Below are 18,831 nucleotides of genomic sequence, written 5' to 3'. Positions count from 1 at the left end.
AATACAAAGCTGTATTTTATGCAAGTAAATTATGCATAATGCAAATTATTATTCCAAAAAATCACATGACATTTTGGGAAATGTGTTATTGCTCTTTTGCTGAGTGAATCTGAACCTTTGCTTCATTGCCCTAAAATATTTAAGGCAATGAAGGTACAAATAGAAAAACAAAGAGATGCTATATCACAGAGATGTCAAACACATTTTACATCATGGGCTACATACGGCTTTGATGTTAAGTAGGCCGGACCAGTGACCATTATAAATGTGTAAAATTACAGAAAAAGTTCTGTTAGTTCATCATTCCCCACATACTGAACTAACAGAACTGCAATATTATAAATTTTTAATAAATTCACAGATAATGCCCCTTTTAGTAGAAAGTAGAAAAACAAGAACTTTTCTGTTATTTAATCTGTTACTTGATTACTTTGGTGTAGTATGAATGGCAACTGAGGGGAGTCCTTTATTGAGTGGAAAAGCTGTAAACCAGTGGGCCTGATTGGAGTCTTTGCGAGGCTGATTCTGGTCCCCGGGCCTTATGTTTGACAGCCCTGCTATAGCTGTTTATTGTATTGCATTTGCTCAGTGTATATGCAATGTGCAAAAATAAGACATAATTTAATACACCTTCTTAACCCACAGCATGTTATTTTTATATCATTATTTTATCTGAATACATAAATAAGCCTGTTAGGTCTCGTTAGGTGGATTTCTAACCTTTGGGCAAATAAGCAAAAAAGCAAATAAGTGTGTTTCCCAAAACAGATGTCCTTTGAGGTCATAAAGCTAACGTGATTTTCTCAGTAATGTCTTCAGTCCAGCATAGAGTGGGTGCATAAATATATATATGTACAGGGGATTTTAGGGCAAACTGACCTTGCCTAGAATACTCATCAGCCTCGTGGTGAACCAGGTCCGTCACACACCCGCCGTAGTGCAGCCTCTGCTCATGGTCGAAGGCCTTGAGCGTTTCACTCGAGCTATAGGACTTCTGGGTAGGCACACGACACTCATCGGCATCCAGGGAGGAGGTGTTATACTGGGAGTCTTTGGAGCAGCGGCCCCTGGTCAGTGAGCGATTTCTGCGGTCCTTCAGATCCATGCTGATGTTGTGTGGGGGGGTTTGGATGCAGCGAGAAGAAGACACAGAGTAGACGGAGGAGAAGGCAGTGACGGGAGAGGGAGGGCTCTCCTAAGGGCCTCCCTAATGTCAGTCTCCACTTCAGTCACCTGGAAAACAGAGACAGGAAGAGGAAGAGATAGAGAGATGGGAAAAGACAGAGAAAGGTTGGTCTAAAATTAATGGATGCACTGCTGTGACTCACTCTCGCCTCGCACTCCCAGCAGAATATACAGACAAAGTAAGACAGGAGCAAACAGCATGAGTGGACATGAGTAGCCAGGCAAATATAAAACACATTAGAGTATTGATGCAGGATAAGTAAGGCTATTGTAGGTACCATTAGGATTTCCACAGATTAACTTGTTAATTTGTGTGATTAAGGTGAACTCTTAAAAAGGAAAGAGTCACACCGCTCCTCCAGTCACTTACTGCAACTGTAACTTGATAGCAGGGCAATAAAACCCCCAAGTCCCCATTGTTTCTCTTCCTTTCTACTTTTACTCTCTGACCCCTCTCATGTCTTTGATGGTTCTCTTTTAATTAGTAACAGCAGCCACAACACAAAGTCTTCCAGCAAACTTTACTGAGCAAGCAACAAGAGCAACGAGGCAAGTTTTCAACTCCGCAAGGAAAACAAACCGCTTTTCTTCAACCTGCACCCTCAAACACACACACACACACACACACACACACACACACACACACACACAAGAGTTGAAACCACAACTCTTCTGAGTCTGGCTCATCATATCCAGACCAAGGGAGCACTGCCAGCTCGTGGAGCTGCGCACCAAGGAATTTCCTTCTCTTTCATGCACTAGTAATTTCCCACACACAGGTATCCCGGTGAAATTGTGCACAGCTAAGCTTTGCTTTTATTAATGTACACAAACTGGTTTTGTTCACTGAGATGTAATATTATGTATCCTACAGTCAAAGCTCCCATTTCACATTTTCTTTTGTTTTCATCTAAAACATGTGTTCACGTGGTGCGCATTGAACATATGGAGGCATATCACATAATCTTCCTGGTGCATGCTCCCCCTCACTCACATGCACAAAGCTCTCCTTAGTTCTTTAGGTGGGTACATTTAGTAAAACTGTATATTACTTTTATAAATAAATGCGTTTAAATACACTCTAATTCCTTTATTACTGCACAGGAGTGAATGCTGCCAACCTCTGCTATTAAAAACTCCCAAATCCTTAAATATATAGTTTATTGCAGGAAAGCGATGAATCAGACAATATAAATTTCCAGTCTTTTTTATTAAACTTAAATAGTAACTGAATGACAAAATGTGCAATCCATCACTAAAGAGAATTATTTGGTGCAGATGTTTTCCTACAGTCTAAGGTGGCTCCTCTAATTTGGTTTCCTTCCTTTTTTCAGAGGATCCCTGTTGTGCTTACGCTTTGTGGGGCGAAACAGAGCTGTTAGCACTGTGGTCCACAGAGACAGTCAGCCATTGACCGCGCTGATGAAAAATGGTCAGACGGCATTTAAATCTATTAGAACAGAGAGGGACTCAAATGCGGTCATCCTTAACCGATGCCGGCGGAGGTATGCACACAACGAAAGTGGACAAGTGCAGGTGCATTATCGAGACTGAAAAGAAATAATAAGAAAAAAAAGAGATGCAAAAGGCAAGAAAGAAAGAAAGAAAGAAAAGCAACAGGAAGGATGGAAGAAGAGGAGAAATGACTTGAGGGCATTGCTAGTCTCTCCCTCATTATCAGAGTGGGAATGAATCCGGCTCCCTTAGAGGCTGTGAGGGATAATCAAACACACCCAAACACAGATACACGCAAACAGAACATCACTAACACACATATGCAGTCCAGCGATACCTGAGACAACAGAGTCTCCTAAACTTGACATAAACTGTAAAACAGCCTGTAAGGCAACTAAACATTTGTATTATGACACTGCCTCTATGATACACGATAATGACGCTAATAAAGCTTGATGCAAGTTTTGCAGCCTTGAGGAATGCATTACGCTGGCGTCCAAGGATCAAAGTACAACGATATGACAACAGCCAAACAGCCAGCTGTAACTGACAGGCACACTTCCTGCAGCTATAGCTACTATGGGATATTTATGGTAATAAGCAGGTCACCCATGGTTCCATTACTTGAGGCTGAAAAAAGTCCGATCCACCCACAGAATTACAGCGTTGCATTGCATTTGCACCAAAAATACTGCTCAGTCTTAATAGTTTTTATCAATATGAGAGCAGACAAGGGCATCACTAAAGGACAGGCATCATTTCTTTTTCGAATATGTGATGTAATTAATTACATGCAGGAGCAGAGGAAGAATTAGAAGAGAGAGGAGAAGGAGAGACAAGTATACAGAATATGAGTCAATCTATTCAATGAGGGCTCATTTTAAAATGCTTAGAAGGTAGTATTGAAAAGTGCCCTGCTATGTCCATTGATTAACAGTAGGTATTAAGTCTCATAAAGAGCTCATTATGCTTGGGCATCCATCACACAGGCTATTAGGAGTTCGACCTTAATGTGTTTGTACCTTGAATGGAGGGCGAGGAAATAGAGAGCGATACTGGCTCAGAAAAAGTGGGGACATTCAGACTGGGGTTAAAGAAATAATGGCAAAACGAGTCTCCGTGTGGAGCTGTGGGTGTGCACAGGTGGGTGACAAATTAAAGGAAAAAACAAAACCAGAAAAGGACCCCATTGATCTTTACAGTGAAGAGCTCTTGTGTATGCTCCTGGGCATTCTGCTGGAATGGTTTAGGTCTACTTGAGAGACGTGTGACCACAAACGAATACAGCGGTACTCCCTGTGATCAGATTTATCCCACCCCCTTACATTTCTATCCTCACGGGAGTGGTCTCTTCCAGGGTGACAATGCCACCATCTATAGGGCATGACGGGTCACTGAATGGTTTGAAAAGTATAAAACGGATGTGAATCATATGCCATGGCCTTTGCAGTCGCACAGCTCTCAACTTGATCGAGTATGGTAGATTCTGGACTGACAGCTCTGTCCGCTGCCAGCGTTAAAAACGTCAAATGAGGGAATATCTGTGGTGTACTGTAGAATTTCTGAGCCAGTGCCATGGCACATTAAAGCTGTTCTACCAGCATATATTGAGCCAAAAATGTAGGCAAAAGTTGCTCAATTTACGTTAGATACAAACTTTGATGTCAAATCAGCTGAGAAAACAGAATTACACTGACGATGCAGTCGTGTTTAATATCTTAATGGGAGCTGTTTTTTGTGTGTTAACACAAAGAAACTCTCAACTCCTAAAGCGGATGTTGTGGCTAATATTAATCTATCTTTGTATGGCTTGCACGTATTGAAATTAGATTGACTTCTTTCAAAAGATTTGATGAGATAAATGCATAACCACCTACTTTCCTTGGACGTTTGAGCTTCACTGTACAGAATAAACTGCAAATATGAACACTCATCTGTTGTAAGTGGAAAATTTCCCTTTAGTCATCTAAAACTCTAAGCTTTAGGCCTGAGCCTTACAGACTGAGTTATGATGTCATAAACTGGATTTTTTTTTTTCTCCTGAAATTCTAATTTTGTGATTTTACTTTTTAATGGAAAAAAATTGTAGAAGCAGAAGAGAAGACACACAATAGCGGGCTGATGGATAGACTGGAGGAAGCTAAGGGAAACAACCTTGAGATCTGGAACACATTATCAATCACATCCCATCCACCCAGGTGTTTCCTCAAGGTCACTGAAGCACATACAGGCAAACTTTTCTTAGTTAATTACTCCAGCGACAACAGTCCAACCCCCCAGATCGTCACAACGAGGCAGATTATCTCATTTATCAGAAGTACAATGACTTACTGTCATTCTGACTGTTCACATACCACAACTTCATGGTACGCTAGCACGTAGGTACATGCATATTTATGTGCAGACACCCACACAGACTCAGCAGACAGACAAACACACGCATAAATGCAAAACTATAGAAAGACGTGCGTGAGCTTGCAAAGCAGCGGCGTCTCCTTGACAGGCAAGAAAGCGTGGTTAGATGAAGGAGAAAGGAGACATGCACGCAACCGTGAAGTGACCATGAAATCCAGGCAGAATGAGAAATGTAATTGGAAGATGACAGGGAGGGCGGGGAATTCATTTTGGAAATTACAGAGGTGAAGTTTGGTGCAGATAATGGCCTTTTCTCTGCAAATAACAGCTTTGAAGGGGGAAAAAAAGAAATATGGAGCGCACAATGTAAATCCACTGTAACTAGAAATCACACCCAGTTAATAGGATGTTAATGACATCAGTGGATTAGCAAGTATCAAACAAGACGGTTTTGTGTTCAACCTAATCAACCTCCTAAAGAACAAAATCCAAATATTAAGGAAAGCAAAGTAACAGACAACGAAGATTCAGTTCTTATGGATCAAAATGAGGCTTCATTTTCTTCACCTGGAACAATCGAAACACGTGACGGATGAAGTCATGAACAAATCCCAATTCTCCCTTCCTGTTTTCTCACAAACTATTCTATCAAACTAGCAGAATATGGGGGTGGGAGGTTAAAGTGAATAAGACCTACTAATCAGCATCGAATTGGTGCATTTGTGCCTTGAAATTGCCACAGGTATTTTGTGTATTGTTCCATCGTGAAACAAATCTGCCTCAGGAAACCATTGCCGAGATATCCAGCTCTGGGAGCATGCTGGATACATTCGACCGGACTCGGACCTCAATCCTTTGCTCCATTTTCTGATGATTACATGTAGACTGGCACGATCGCCGAAAACAATTAGATGCAAATCTTCCATCCAGCCACTGCTCACATTTATCATACAAATAAGCATGGAGGCGATGTGTGAGCGCTAGTATAGATGCTGTTTAGGGCCATCACACTGTGGGAGGCTTCCTGACCAGATGACTCCTACTGCAGCCAACCAGGAGGTTACAAATAGGGCATGACTTCTTCTTACCAGACACCAGAAATAGCTGTTGTTGTTCTTAGCTCTAAGAGTTGTGCACTTATATTATTGAGAATATTTTAAGTCTCAATAATTGTTCATATCAGAAAATACGGAAAAGTGCATGTCCTATTTTTGTTTTTTTAGATGAGATGTTTAAACAGGTTTTCAAGAAATAGAACGCTAAAGTAGTATTACATTATAATATTACCTGTAACTTACACTTCTATATAGTATGTTACCTGCAGACCTGTTAGGTGTATCCATAGAAAAACTGCATTTACTCCATTTTTCGTTTAACTACAACCATGTAATAACATTACATCCAATTTTATGCATGAGGATTTGATTCTGTTATATAGCTTTTCCTTTTGTTCTGTGAAGTAGGTTTAATATTTTTTATGCTTCTTTAAAGCATTAAACATAAGAATAATTATTACTGGTTTTTGTTACTCCTTCAATGTACTTTTTAATCTTTTATATCCTATAAGCATCTCATCTGATCTTATCTAGTCTTATCTTTAGTTTAGCTTCTTATCATTGCATTAGAGGAGCCTGTAACACAGCCATTACCTGGCTCATTTAATTCAATTGTAACCACACCAAAAGCAGCAATCAGCCAACAAGACTGGCAGCTAAAAGCCTGATAAAACACAGCATGGAGCCTTTCCATCAGAAAATTTATCCACTCTTCCAGCACTCTTTGTCAACAGGAGATGAAGTTGTTCATTTGGTGTCTTTTTCTTTCTCAGTCTCTCTCTCCCTTTCACGATCTCTCTCTCTATCGCTCGCTCTTTTGTTTTTTTGTGGGTTTTTTAAAATTTGAATGGAATTTGTATAGCAAAAGATGGCCTATTGAAAACCTGGCCCTGTTATCACAAAAGACAAAATTGTGGCTACAAAGCGTTTGGCTTCAATTTTCTGCTGTTTTTGTGCCGCTGCTCAAATTAAGTTGTTTACGCAGTTTGTTCACAAAGACAAAGAGAGGAAGACACGGAGTGACTGAGAAAAAACAAAAGAGGAGACAAGAAGAGAGCTGAGTACAGAGAGGTTGCGAGAGAATAAAGACGGAAAACAAATCCTTGAATGAAACTCATACTCAATTATACATCACCACAAAGCCTCTGTGCGTCTTGACTTCAGGAATGAACATCCAAGTCAAAGTCCAAATATGCTTTAAATGGAAATACTATATGCACAGTTCATCAAAGCATTCAATTACATGTTCAGATTTCAGCGTGTACTTGACATCTGATGTGTAGGTGTAAATCCTTATTATCCTAACATATAATTTGTTCTTTTCACTGTAAAATCTTGTCTTTTCTGTGCTGAATACAAGTGGAGGTGAATCATAGTAATTAGTTTTTAGAATGTGTAGTAATAAAAAAAAATCACTTAATTTCTTATTTTATATATAAGAATCCGAGTTTCATTTACAGATAACAAGTTAAAGTTATAAAAATAAATGTGTGTTTCTGTGTCAAAGGCTAATAGGAGCTTCAGCAGATAAATATTCCTGTATTTATACAATTTTATCAGTGCACTGCGACCTCCATTATTCGCCGTGCAACTCACACACAAGCGCGCCGTCTATGAGCTCTGCACTGCGCCCCGACGGAGAGGCTCCTCACCACGAACAGCCATTAATCATGTCTTCGATCTCGGGTGGCTTTGAAAATTCACACACAAAAACGTGTGTAGACTCACACGTACAGTACACACACAAGGCAAACGGATGGACGCATGCTTGGATGGCTCCAGTTCAACTGGAAACTGCAACTCCATTTTGGATCCAAGGTGCTTTGCGAGCCAGCAGCTGAGGGGTGCAGGACAGGAAACATCTCATCTCTCGCTCTCTCTCTTCCACGAACCTTGCCTCATTACCTCCAACACCTCTTTGAGCCAAATAGGTAAAAATCACTTGCTTATTAAGAGTGATCAGTCGTTGTATTCACTGGTTCTGTCACTATTTGTTTGTGTTGTTGACAAACTGATTCAATAAAGTTGTCTTAGTGAAAAAGAAAATTGCTTCCATTGTAGAAAATTTCAACACAGATGCAAAAAATACAATAATAATAAATAAGATATTGACACTGAAATGCCAACACAGTCTAATTGCAGTTCAAAAGCACAACGTATTCGGTTGTGTTCAAGGGCAAGAATTTTTTTCTCTTTTTAATTATATTTACTATCACCCTTCAGTATAGCTTTCTACGTAATAAAATTCTACTGCTTCATCCACTTCCACGCTAGTCGAGTAAGGTACATGATATGACTGTTATGTCCAGATCTTCAGATCGTTTTAGGCCTACGCGCTACTAGCTATTTCACCTGGTACTTTGCTAAGCTAATGTCTTAGCTGCAGCGCATGCTACAAGCCTTTCAGTTCACTTGTTTAGCACACAAAGGTTTGTTTCTGAGTTCGCTTAAAGGGCAATCTTGGAAAAAAAACTTTCTGCTGAAACACATTTTCTTCAAAGCGTTGCTGATTTTCACACACAAGAAAATAAATTACATTTTAAGAATAATGCCAGGTTGGAGATGCATGAAGCTGTCAGATTTACATGATAATTGTGATGGTACCCGTGTTTGATTACTGTGTACATTCTGGGTTTAACTACTTTACAATGCAGCATCTGAGTGCGGTGATGTGCGGCAAACTTCCATATTTCAGATTTTGAAACAATCATTAGCAAGTGTACACATAATGAGTCTGTAGTAGAGTTTACAAATTAGGCTGCCTTTCATCTGCACTGCTATGCAACAATAAGGTCACCTATAAAAATAAAGCAAGATATATTCTCCGTAATTGAGCCTAGTTCTATCGTGTTTCATGTCCCTGCGAGCTGATTTTCATACTGTACTGAAATAGAAAGGAACGCAAGAACACATTCATTTATCTCCAGTAGTACAGGCTTTGGAAAATGCTAATCAGAAATGCAGACAGACAAGATGGGATTCTTAGTGAGCTAATAGTTGTGTTAGGCTTTCAAGCCAATGCAGAGCCTTGTTCTGTGCCTAGTTTGTGCTCTGCTGAGTATTGGGTTTGAGTGAGGCAACATCCCCTTTGATCAGCCAGTATTTATGAAGTATTGTTGGGATTGTACATGGGTACAGGATAAGATTTAGGCCTACCAACCCCAGAGTCTGCATATGTGACTCACAGTTGCTGGGAGGAGGAAAGGTCCCATCCACCTTCCATTTTCTCTCTCTCTCCTCTCATTTGCCAGGATGGAAAACAAATGAGGAAGGATGTGAGGAGGTGGTGGGTGGATAGGGGGGCATCCATCCCTCTCTCTTTCTTGCACTTGGTGCCTGTGTAATCTCCACACTGGGCTGCAGAGTGCCACAGAGCCTCTGTTTATTAGACTAATCCTTAAATCCACATTCTGCAGGCCTCGCAAACGCCTCGCAAAGCTCTAATCTGACTCAAAACAAAGGGATTAGGAATGACAAGGTCCCTCTCTCTGTCTCTCCGTGTCTGCCAGAGCGGGCTTGGGGTGGCGCACACATGTGCTGAGAAACACACAAGAACTGTTGCATACTCTTGCCTGTCACGCCCATATTTGCTAAAGACTGATTGGCACATGCAAACCCTCATGCACACGCGCACACACACACACGCTTCCTGTGAACACAAGCTGGCTGTGACAAGACAGCCAGTTAGAGCCAAGGTGCAAACAAACTGGGTAATTACACATAGCTCAAAAACTCATGGGAGAAATGACGGACAAGATGAGAATGAGCTGTGGGAATGGGACGCGGCGACAGCAGGGAGGATATACTTGGCTAACTAAACAAACCAGGCTTATATTATAGACTTACACTGTTACGAAAACAAATGAGAGAAGGTTTTTTTTATGTGTGTGGGGTTGTTTTTTTTTTACTCACAAGCATCAAATGCCAGAGGTCCACCTTGGGTGTACTGGGTTGTTTTAGTATACACACAGCATAGAGCCAACAAATCAATATTTGTTGAGTATTTATCTGTATTAAAGGGCCTTTACATCCAAACAGTGCAACAAGTCAGAACCTGCTACAAATTTACATCGCACTTCAGCCTCTCCACGAAACCCATTTGCTAGCTAGAATTTGCTCTCCAAGTCTCTTTGTGTTTTTCACACAATTCCATCCCGTTTCCCCTCAATATGGCAAATGAATAATGCAAAAAAAAGTCACTGCTTAAATTGTGTTCACCCAGCTGTTAATCCTAATTTTACACTATAATCTTAATAACTGAAGTTCCATTTTGGAAATGCAACATGTAATAATTCTGAAAGTGGGCTCGGTTTATTTTCTGGTTCATCTCTTCATGGGGAAACTTTTCAAAAGAAACTTTTCTTTCAACGAGATATAAAAAACAAGCGAGCACAAATACAGGCAAACGGTGCCAGTATGTGGGCACGCTGACATATTGCTAACATTATTGGAAAGATTTTTGAATGATTTTTTTCAAGTACTCAAAGTTGTAGAGCCTGAATGATGTCTACATTTAAAAAGTGAGTTTAACATGGTCTTTTCACAGTTATTTACCTCTCTTTAGTGTTAGTGTGAATCCTCTGCGACAGGGATCGTTGCCACAGCTTCTGCCACACAATCTGCCATTGTGTGACCATCAGCTGATAAGGATCCAACCTAACACCTGCCAGCCAAACTAAATTTGAGCAGACCTATTCCTCCACAGGCATCCAGTGTACGGACATCCTCTCAAAATCTCGTAATTCTAGATTATTCGAGTTGGAAAGTGCTGCTATATTTTTTAAAAGAGAAACTTCAGGCTATTTTGGAGTACCATCCATCTCGGCATCTTTGCAGTGATATGAGGGCTGGATATTTCCAGCCACTTTACAGTAGTGTCTTATTCTGAGGTTATGGTGCACATCCATGCTGGGCTATGCGTCTGACAAGAGTGTTATAATGCAGGTGAAGGTCATGTGAGATATAGAAAGCAGTTGGGTCACAGAGCTATGCTACCCTGTTCTTTTATTCATTGAGGGAATTCCTGCTCATCCTCATTCAGCAGAATCACACCCTTGGTAGTGTGTGGGGCTTTTTTTTCTTCACCTGTGCCCTAGGAACTAGCTGCGGCACGGAGAGTCAGGGCAAACTTCGCTGCGGCACTGCCACTGAGTTATTAAAACAATCGAGTGCTGACAAGCCCTGCATTCTGTCGCAGAGGGAGAGGGCTAGGGCTTAATAACTCAGTGTCACGCCTTGACATTCTTACCATCTGTCTGGGTAAAATATTCAAATGTGCAATAAATGTCACTGGGGACAGCCGGTGACACTGTCTAATTAACACTATGACAGAGGTGACACACTGAAGACTTTGGCTGGCTTTTACTGTACAACATGCATCGTCTGTGTGTGTGTACGTGTGCATGCCATAACTCTGTGCGGAGGTGAAATGTTGAGGGACACTGTAGCGATTATACTGCCATCCTGTCTCTTTAGAGGGTAGTCAGCTATTGTTTAAGTTAACAGAAAAGTGTAGCACTAACACACATATTAAAAAGTGTAAATGACAGCAGCTATAGGGCTGAGCAACCCTGGAGCGATGAATAAATGCCAAAGAAGATTCATTTCTTCAGGCTGAAATGTCAACTAGTTGGAGAGTGGGGAGGAGACAGACCGTCAGCCATATATGGGCGTCTTACCTCAGCTCAGGTAGATGCATGTAGGTCAAACATAAGCTGCAGTGATTCATTCCTTAACTTAAAGTGAAACAAAGTAACACCTCCCATACACACACTAAAAGCTGAGGGAATTCCCAGAAAGAAGATCTAAAAGATATTTATTTATTGGGTAAATAAGAAATGATGTCTTCTACTTATCCTAACAGCGAAGTCTGTGTGCGCTTTCAAACTTGAGTGGCTCTAACAAAAATGCAACGGCAAACATGTGACAGTTAAAAAGAAAAATGTGAAGGCCAGGGATGTGTCCAAAATGTATATTTTTGCTTGCCAAAACACATTGCAGCATGCTCATATTCAGTATAATGTGTCCTCCAGTGATATCATGGTTTGCTTACGAAGTAAGGTACTTCAGTGAGGACCTCCGGAGTCAAAAGGAAGTTATTTCTGTTCAATACAATTCAGTTTTATTTATATGTGCCAAATCACAACAGTTGCCTCAAGGCGCTTTATTTTGCAAGGTAAAGATGCTACAATAATATGAGCGAAAACCCCAACAGCCCCAACAGTTCATCATGGGAAGCCCCCAGCAGCCTAGGCCTATTGCAACGAGGGAGGATTCAGAGTCACCTGATTCAGCCCTTTATCAAAAAGGAAAGTTCTAAGCCTATTCTTGAAATTAGATAGCGTATCTTTCTCCCAAAGTCAAACTGGAAGCTGGCTCCACAGAAGAGAGGTCTGAAAGCTAACGGCTCGGCCTCCCATTCTACTTTTAAATATCCTAGGAACCACAAGTAGGCCAGCGGTCAGAGAGCGAAGTGCTCTGTTGGGGTAATATGGTACTATGAGGTCCTTAAGATAAGATGGGGCCTGATTATTTTGGATCTTGTATGTGAGGAGATGAATTTAAATAAGTCTAGATTTAACAGTAAAGAGAAGCCAATATGGGCAAAATATGCTCTCTCTTTCTAGTCGCCGTCAGCACTGTCTCTGCAACATTTCTGTCTGCGGTCATTTATATTTGGTGCCATGGTTCTGCTCTGGGACCTTGTGCATACGTGTAAAGGGAGGAAGGTAGAGCAACAGCAAGACCCCAGCTCAGATAACAGATGTGACAGTAATTAAGTCAGATGCAGCATGAAAAGGGGAGGCTGCGATGGAGGTTGGCCACCAAGCTTGCAGATATGCAGAAGGCTGTGAGATTTATCAAGTGAACACGCAGGACTGTATCAGCTCAGCCATCACGTGATGTTTGCTGGCACTGAGGTCAGTTGATCTACCAGGACTGCAGCTGAACTCGACTTTCTGGCATGCCTGAGCTAAACCTACGCTCGACTGAAAAGCCCCGGTTTATTTTCAGATAAAGAGGCATTTGCTAGCGATAAAAACATTTTATGCACTACAATGACACAAGGACACTTCATAATAAAATGTATCTGTGCTTACAAATGTACAGTTTTAAACAACTTAATGAGCAGAAAACTGTTGCTACCGCATGTTTTACTATTCAAAGCATCATAAAAATGAATCTGTGTATAAAGCGGTGTACACATGTACACCAGAATGTGTTTGAACTTTTAGCACCTAAAAAATGCTCTTGTGCTCCGTTTCCCTCTCAGTCTGTTCTTTTCTCACTTCCCTCTCTGTATTCTCGTTGAGAGGCTGTTGTATGAAGCACCTTTAATGGGTTTGTGAGGGATATATTGGACTTCAGTAGGAGATTTGGCACACTGTGTGTGCGCGTGTGCTTGTACGTACCTGTAAGTGTGTGCGCATTTTGGATTGTCATGTAGGGTCCTATAGTACGGTGCTTTTCCACTTGTGTTACTGTGTGCACTCACACTCCAAAGCCATTAGATTCTATACAAAATCCTGAAGCTGAGAACTTTAAAGCTGAGAGTGGTGCAATCGACAAGCCGGTCTCCCACCGAGCACGTCTCGCTACTCTTGATCTCTGGTACAGTAGCGATCTCAGCTGGGGCTACAGTTGCACTTTCACATGCACATTTTGACTCTGTTACTTTTATCTGTTCTCTACAGCCCACACATGGGTGCCTCTGTCTTCGGCTACATGCATGGTACCAATATTTCAGAGCTACCACTGATAAGTGCCCGCTACTTGGGACTATATTGTTTGTGCCTACTGTACTGTGAATGCTTCTAATGCCACCGACTTACCGTCTTGAAGTGTTTGTGCCTTTGGGGCCAATAGAAGACAGCCCAGGCTGCTCCAGCACCAATGACATAGCTGACTGGTCCCATTTAGCATGCTAGATTTAGCTTCATTAGAGAGGATATGGCTGGGAAGGCACACAGAAGAAATGAAATGAGAGGTGGGGTGGTGGGGTGGGGGATGGGATGGGATGGGAGAATGACTGCTCAGCGTTTGCAAGGGCCCACTTTGCAGAAGAGGTGGACAAAAAGCTTAAGCTGTCTCATAAAGATACTTTATAAAGCAGCCATATCCATAATGGCAACGCAATAGAGAGAAATGGATGAATGAAGGAAATCAATGCAGCAGTTAGACTTGAATTAAAAAGCACCCCACGCTAGGCTACATTACGGCCTGGCAAGGAGCTCTTACAAAAGTTTACTGTAACTTGCAAAACAAAGTATGTGAAAACTGTATTTAACAATAAAGAAGAAATGATGAAAACCAATTACAGACCACAAATAATAATAATGTTTCATTTTATTCAGTCTTCCCGAAAATGTGTTCACCACATTTCAAGCACAAACAATCCAACAATCTACCCGGTGGGGTAAAGGTATTACATAATTTCTTATGCAACAAGTGTTCTGCCTGCTGAAGCTTTAAAACCCCATCTTAATTCAAGAAATGTCCCACTTTGGCATGACAGATACAAATGAGCTATCGCATCCAATTGGCAGATTTGTTTCTCTTCTATTAAGGAAAATAAGTCTGCAAAATTGAAAATAAGAATAAATGACTTGTCAAAATGGATACTGCTCGCAGTGACGGGGAAAAAGAGAAGTTTAGGCGATTAATGTGTTGCTGTTTGAGAGGTTAGCTAGGACTAGGGACAGATGTGGGACTGTCGCTGGGTTAAAAATCTGTCATTTCAAACAGCATACCGTGGAAATGAAGGAGACAGGATCATCATCCGTGAGGATTGGTACATGTACATGTTACCCTTTAACCTCCTCCCTAATCTCTGCGCATTCAAATATGCATGAAGCCACGTGACCTCACACAGAGACTGTGTGCGTGCGGTCTCGTGGAAGAACATGTCCCTTAGAAACGCCGCACAGGTCACCGAAAGACACCCTGCAACTAATGGTGTGAGGTCATCACACTTAGCCCTGGCCCTCGCTCTAGGTCAGCGTCACAATAACTGCTCATGATGAAGGGGTTTCCAAGGTAACCGGAGGGCTTTCAGCAAATCAGAGAGAGGGAGAAAGGACTCCTCTGGGTGTGCATGTCTTGTAGCAACCAGAAGACCTCTGGTGATTTATCCCTCACTGCTCTTGTACCACGCTAAACCATCAGGGCACAGTGATAAGAGATAAACAAAGTCTAGGACAGAGTCTGTGGGGTAGATAGGGTAGAACACAGCCTGCTCATTGCCATGTGAACCCGTCTCTGGCTGTGCTGTAAAATCATTATTATTTTTTTTCCCTTTAGAAAGGCTGGAGTGTCGAACGTACACACATACATTAATCACAATTTTGAGACATTTATAACACCTGCTGCTGCAGCTCCTGTAACTATACTGCCAATCACTTATTCTGTGGTGGCCATTGTGATTGCAGTGGAAATAATAGGCAAAGGCAGAACTTGGAAAAGTTGCCTTTTTTTATCCCACGCCTACACCTGGACTTTAAAATACCATGTTTATGAAAAGTGCTCAAAAAGGCCACAACTGTGCTGCGAAATGAAATTCACAAGTACAAGTGCATGAAATGTTTGAAATCAGCCGTGTCTGGGGGCATTTTTAAGATCCACAAAAGATCTGAAGACATTTTTAAGAACCACCTGAATCACCTGCTCTGGTTAGCCACAAAGATTCATTACAGCTCTGCGGGGAACTCTTGTAACCAAAAACCCTTGCAGATTGTTCCCTTTTTTTGGTCTTTCTAGTACAAGAAATAGCAGGTAGTATTGGCGTTAGTACTATCATGTGGCATGGAGTGGTCAAAAAAAAAAAAAAATAGTGGTCGTATTATGGTGGCAGTAGCCACACCAGTCTTGTATAGTGCTATATTGATGAAGATTGGAGTGGAGTGTTCTCCCTCCTCCTTAACGCACGGGCCTATATTGGATTTCACGCTGGCTGCCCATTCACCAGACACTGCAGTGCATTCCTACCAAAGGCCTGGAGGCAATACGGCTGCTTTATTTGTTTATAATGTTTAGGCTTCCAGCAAATGGCTTGCGCTGCAGTACCAATAACTGTGCATAGTTACATTTAGGCAATCGACTGGGCTCGTTTCGACATGAGTGCCGCAGCTCAATTCATTTGGAATGGACTAAAAATCCAATAGAGTTGTCTAAGTGGGAGGAGGGAAAGGGAGAGGAGGAGAGAAGTATGGATAGAGAAAAATTGAGGAATAAAGAAGAAAGACGGGAATGGGGTCAGTGGGACTGATGCTGAGCACGAAGAGGGACACGCGCTGATACGTTTCTGTCAAGAAAGCGATCAACGGAAAGCAAAGCGCAGATCTTCTCCCTCGCTCAAATTTAACTGACAAATAAAATATAGATGCCCTCTGAGTGCTCGCGGTTACTTAGGCATCCCTCGCCGTGTTGCACAGCTCTCCGCCGTGAATTCCTCTGGCTGCAGCGGCGGCAGCACCCAGAAAATGCGAGAGCCAACTTTCACAACTTTGGGTCCATTAAGAGATTTGAGTACATCCAAGACAAATTCCCTGGAAACACTTGCCGGAGTGAAAATATAATTCACTGAACTGATGACAGATGATGACATGCGGGTGACAAGGCAGGAGAAATTAATTTAGCGGTGTTGCAGTAGGTTGTCGCTGAGATGACACACAAATGACGGCATCTGGAAAGTGAACTGGTGTGAGTCATGTCACTTCGCGTGTGTGCCACCAGCTTGAATCATCATTGCTCGCGTCTACGTGCGTGTGTGTTTGTGTGCGTGTTTGTGAGCGTGCGTAAATCTCCCATCTTCTTCACTAGCCTACTCCTTGTCCTCTGCCAGCTGCTCAGCTTCTCACTCCATTTGCTCCAGACTTCATACACATCTGCTCACAAAAATCCATCCATGTCTCAGTTACCCACACACACGTACACACATGCACACTATCTGCAGTCATAAATATGCCCAAAGGCCATTGACTGAGGCAAAGCAGAGCATTCACTCTGATGCATCACATAGCTCCTAAACACTTATCTTCAGCTTGTCACATGAACAATCTCGACAAGAGTGGCGCAGCTGACCAAGGTCAGCAGAGAAATTCTACCTTTTCTCTCTAATTACTTTTGCCTTCTCTTCAGTGAGTTCGCCGCACATTCTTTCTCTGTGTGAAATGGAACGTCCTTGCAAACTTTAGGCGATGTCTCAGAAATTCCTTTTCTACGTGGTTGTAGCAAATAAAAAATCTGAAGTCTCCCAAAGGCTCCTGTGAAGTGAAGGATGAAAGCCAGCGAGCGGGAGAGTGGGTAGAAAAGCTTGGAGTGAGGGGTTTGATGCAGTCTCCTGAGTGAGGGGAAGGGAGTGAGAGAAAAGGGAAAATGCACAGGGAAAAAGTGTCCTCTTAAAAAAAATAATAGTTCATTGATGCAACCATTTCCCCTTAACCTCAAACGGTGAGCTTCAGAGCTGAGAAGGGCAGAAACCAGGGAGTTTTTTTTCTTGAAAAAGAAAGGAGAAAAAAACATCCGTCCTCAGCCTTTTCTCCTCCTCCTCCTCCTCCTCCTCCCTCCTTCCTCTCTTTTTCTTTAGGCTCTTTGAGGAAGAGCAGGAGCATCTCTCAGAAAAATGACAGTCCTTATACTGGAATTTGGTTCTGTAATTAACCTGCTCATTTGCTAATTTGACTGTAATCAAGCCTCTCATCTTTCCCAGCGGGGTGCCAGAGCACTTTGAGCAGACAAGGCAGGAGACAGTAGCAGTGAGCTCAGTGATGAGTTGCATCAAGTGCCTCCTCTCCTTTACTTCACCTTCGAGAAAAAAAAAAAGAAACAGCCACTTGCGTGCTTAAAGCAATGAGCAAACAAGTTCAGGTAAGACGCATAGAGGACTGTGACACATATGGTGTAGTGTTAAAATAAAAGTGCAGTAAAGGACGAGACATTCCTTGAGGCTCTTCATGTCTGTTATAGCTCTGCTGCGGATCTCAGCCCCCGCAGTCTGTTAGAAAAGCACACACAAACATTTTAGCAAAAGACGAGAATTCAGGTAAAGGTATTCTTCGTTCCGAGCCCTTCAAAGCAAACAATCCAGCTGACATTTACGTCTGTCAAGACCCAGTGTGTGTCCTTTTTCTTCTCCTTGAATGATCAGAATCCAGTATATCTCTTTTGATTCCCCTCTTTATAATGCTCTTTCATTCAGGCGGTTTTGCTTGGTCTATCACCTCTCTCGCTCACATTCAATTCAAACGGGCGGCACACTCTCTAGAAAAAACGAAAGAAAGAGGCAGACTGTATTGGTAGTCAGTGGCAACAGAAGCTTGGGGGTAATGGCATTAGATTGGCTATCGGTTTTGATGTGAACTTCATAGTTAACAATTACGAGAGCCGCGGCCATTGCAGCAGCATTTCCACACCGACCGTTAGTCCATTCGTGGAGCTGACAGAGCTGCACTCACAAATGCAACACTTGAGCTGAAGTAAACCAATCAGGCTCAAGTTGAGCTCAGATTCTGTACTGGGCGGGAGCCTGGCTGCCTTAGCCCACAAAAAATCTGTTCATTGGATGAATTTTAGAATAATAGCTCCAAGTAATTATCAATCAAACAGCTCAGATGCATTTATTTCATCTAAAAGGATTGTTACTACATTATCAAGTCTGTGTTTGTTTTTCTTTTTTCATAGGGAATATGCAATAAAATGCCATAGCTAAAAACTGTCCTGATGCTCAGCTGGGTGCACTAAAGGTATAATCTTCCTGTTAGTGCAACAGGTTGCCGCGATAAAA

At 42.0% G+C, this 18,831-nt stretch overlaps 1 protein-coding gene across 1 annotated transcript in view; it reads right to left on the bottom strand.

Moving 5' to 3' along the window:
- The window catches only part of tenm2a (teneurin transmembrane protein 2a), a 223,116-nt gene that overhangs the window by 170,446 nt on the left and 33,839 nt on the right, over nucleotides 1-18,831 (bottom strand). Inside the window, 1 exon segment of the mRNA XM_019345661.2 lies at nucleotides 880-1,233. Coding sequence (XP_019201206.1) covers nucleotides 880-1,105 — 226 coding nt within the window. The 5' untranslated portion in view covers nucleotides 1,106-1,233.

This window comes from Oreochromis niloticus, linkage group LG2 (genome assembly GCF_001858045.2).
Source record: "Oreochromis niloticus isolate F11D_XX linkage group LG2, O_niloticus_UMD_NMBU, whole genome shotgun sequence".
Classification (NCBI taxonomy): domain Eukaryota; kingdom Metazoa; phylum Chordata; class Actinopteri; order Cichliformes; family Cichlidae; genus Oreochromis; species Oreochromis niloticus.
The sequence above is the reverse complement of the archived record's forward strand: the minus strand, read 5'-3'. Positions and strand labels throughout refer to the sequence as shown.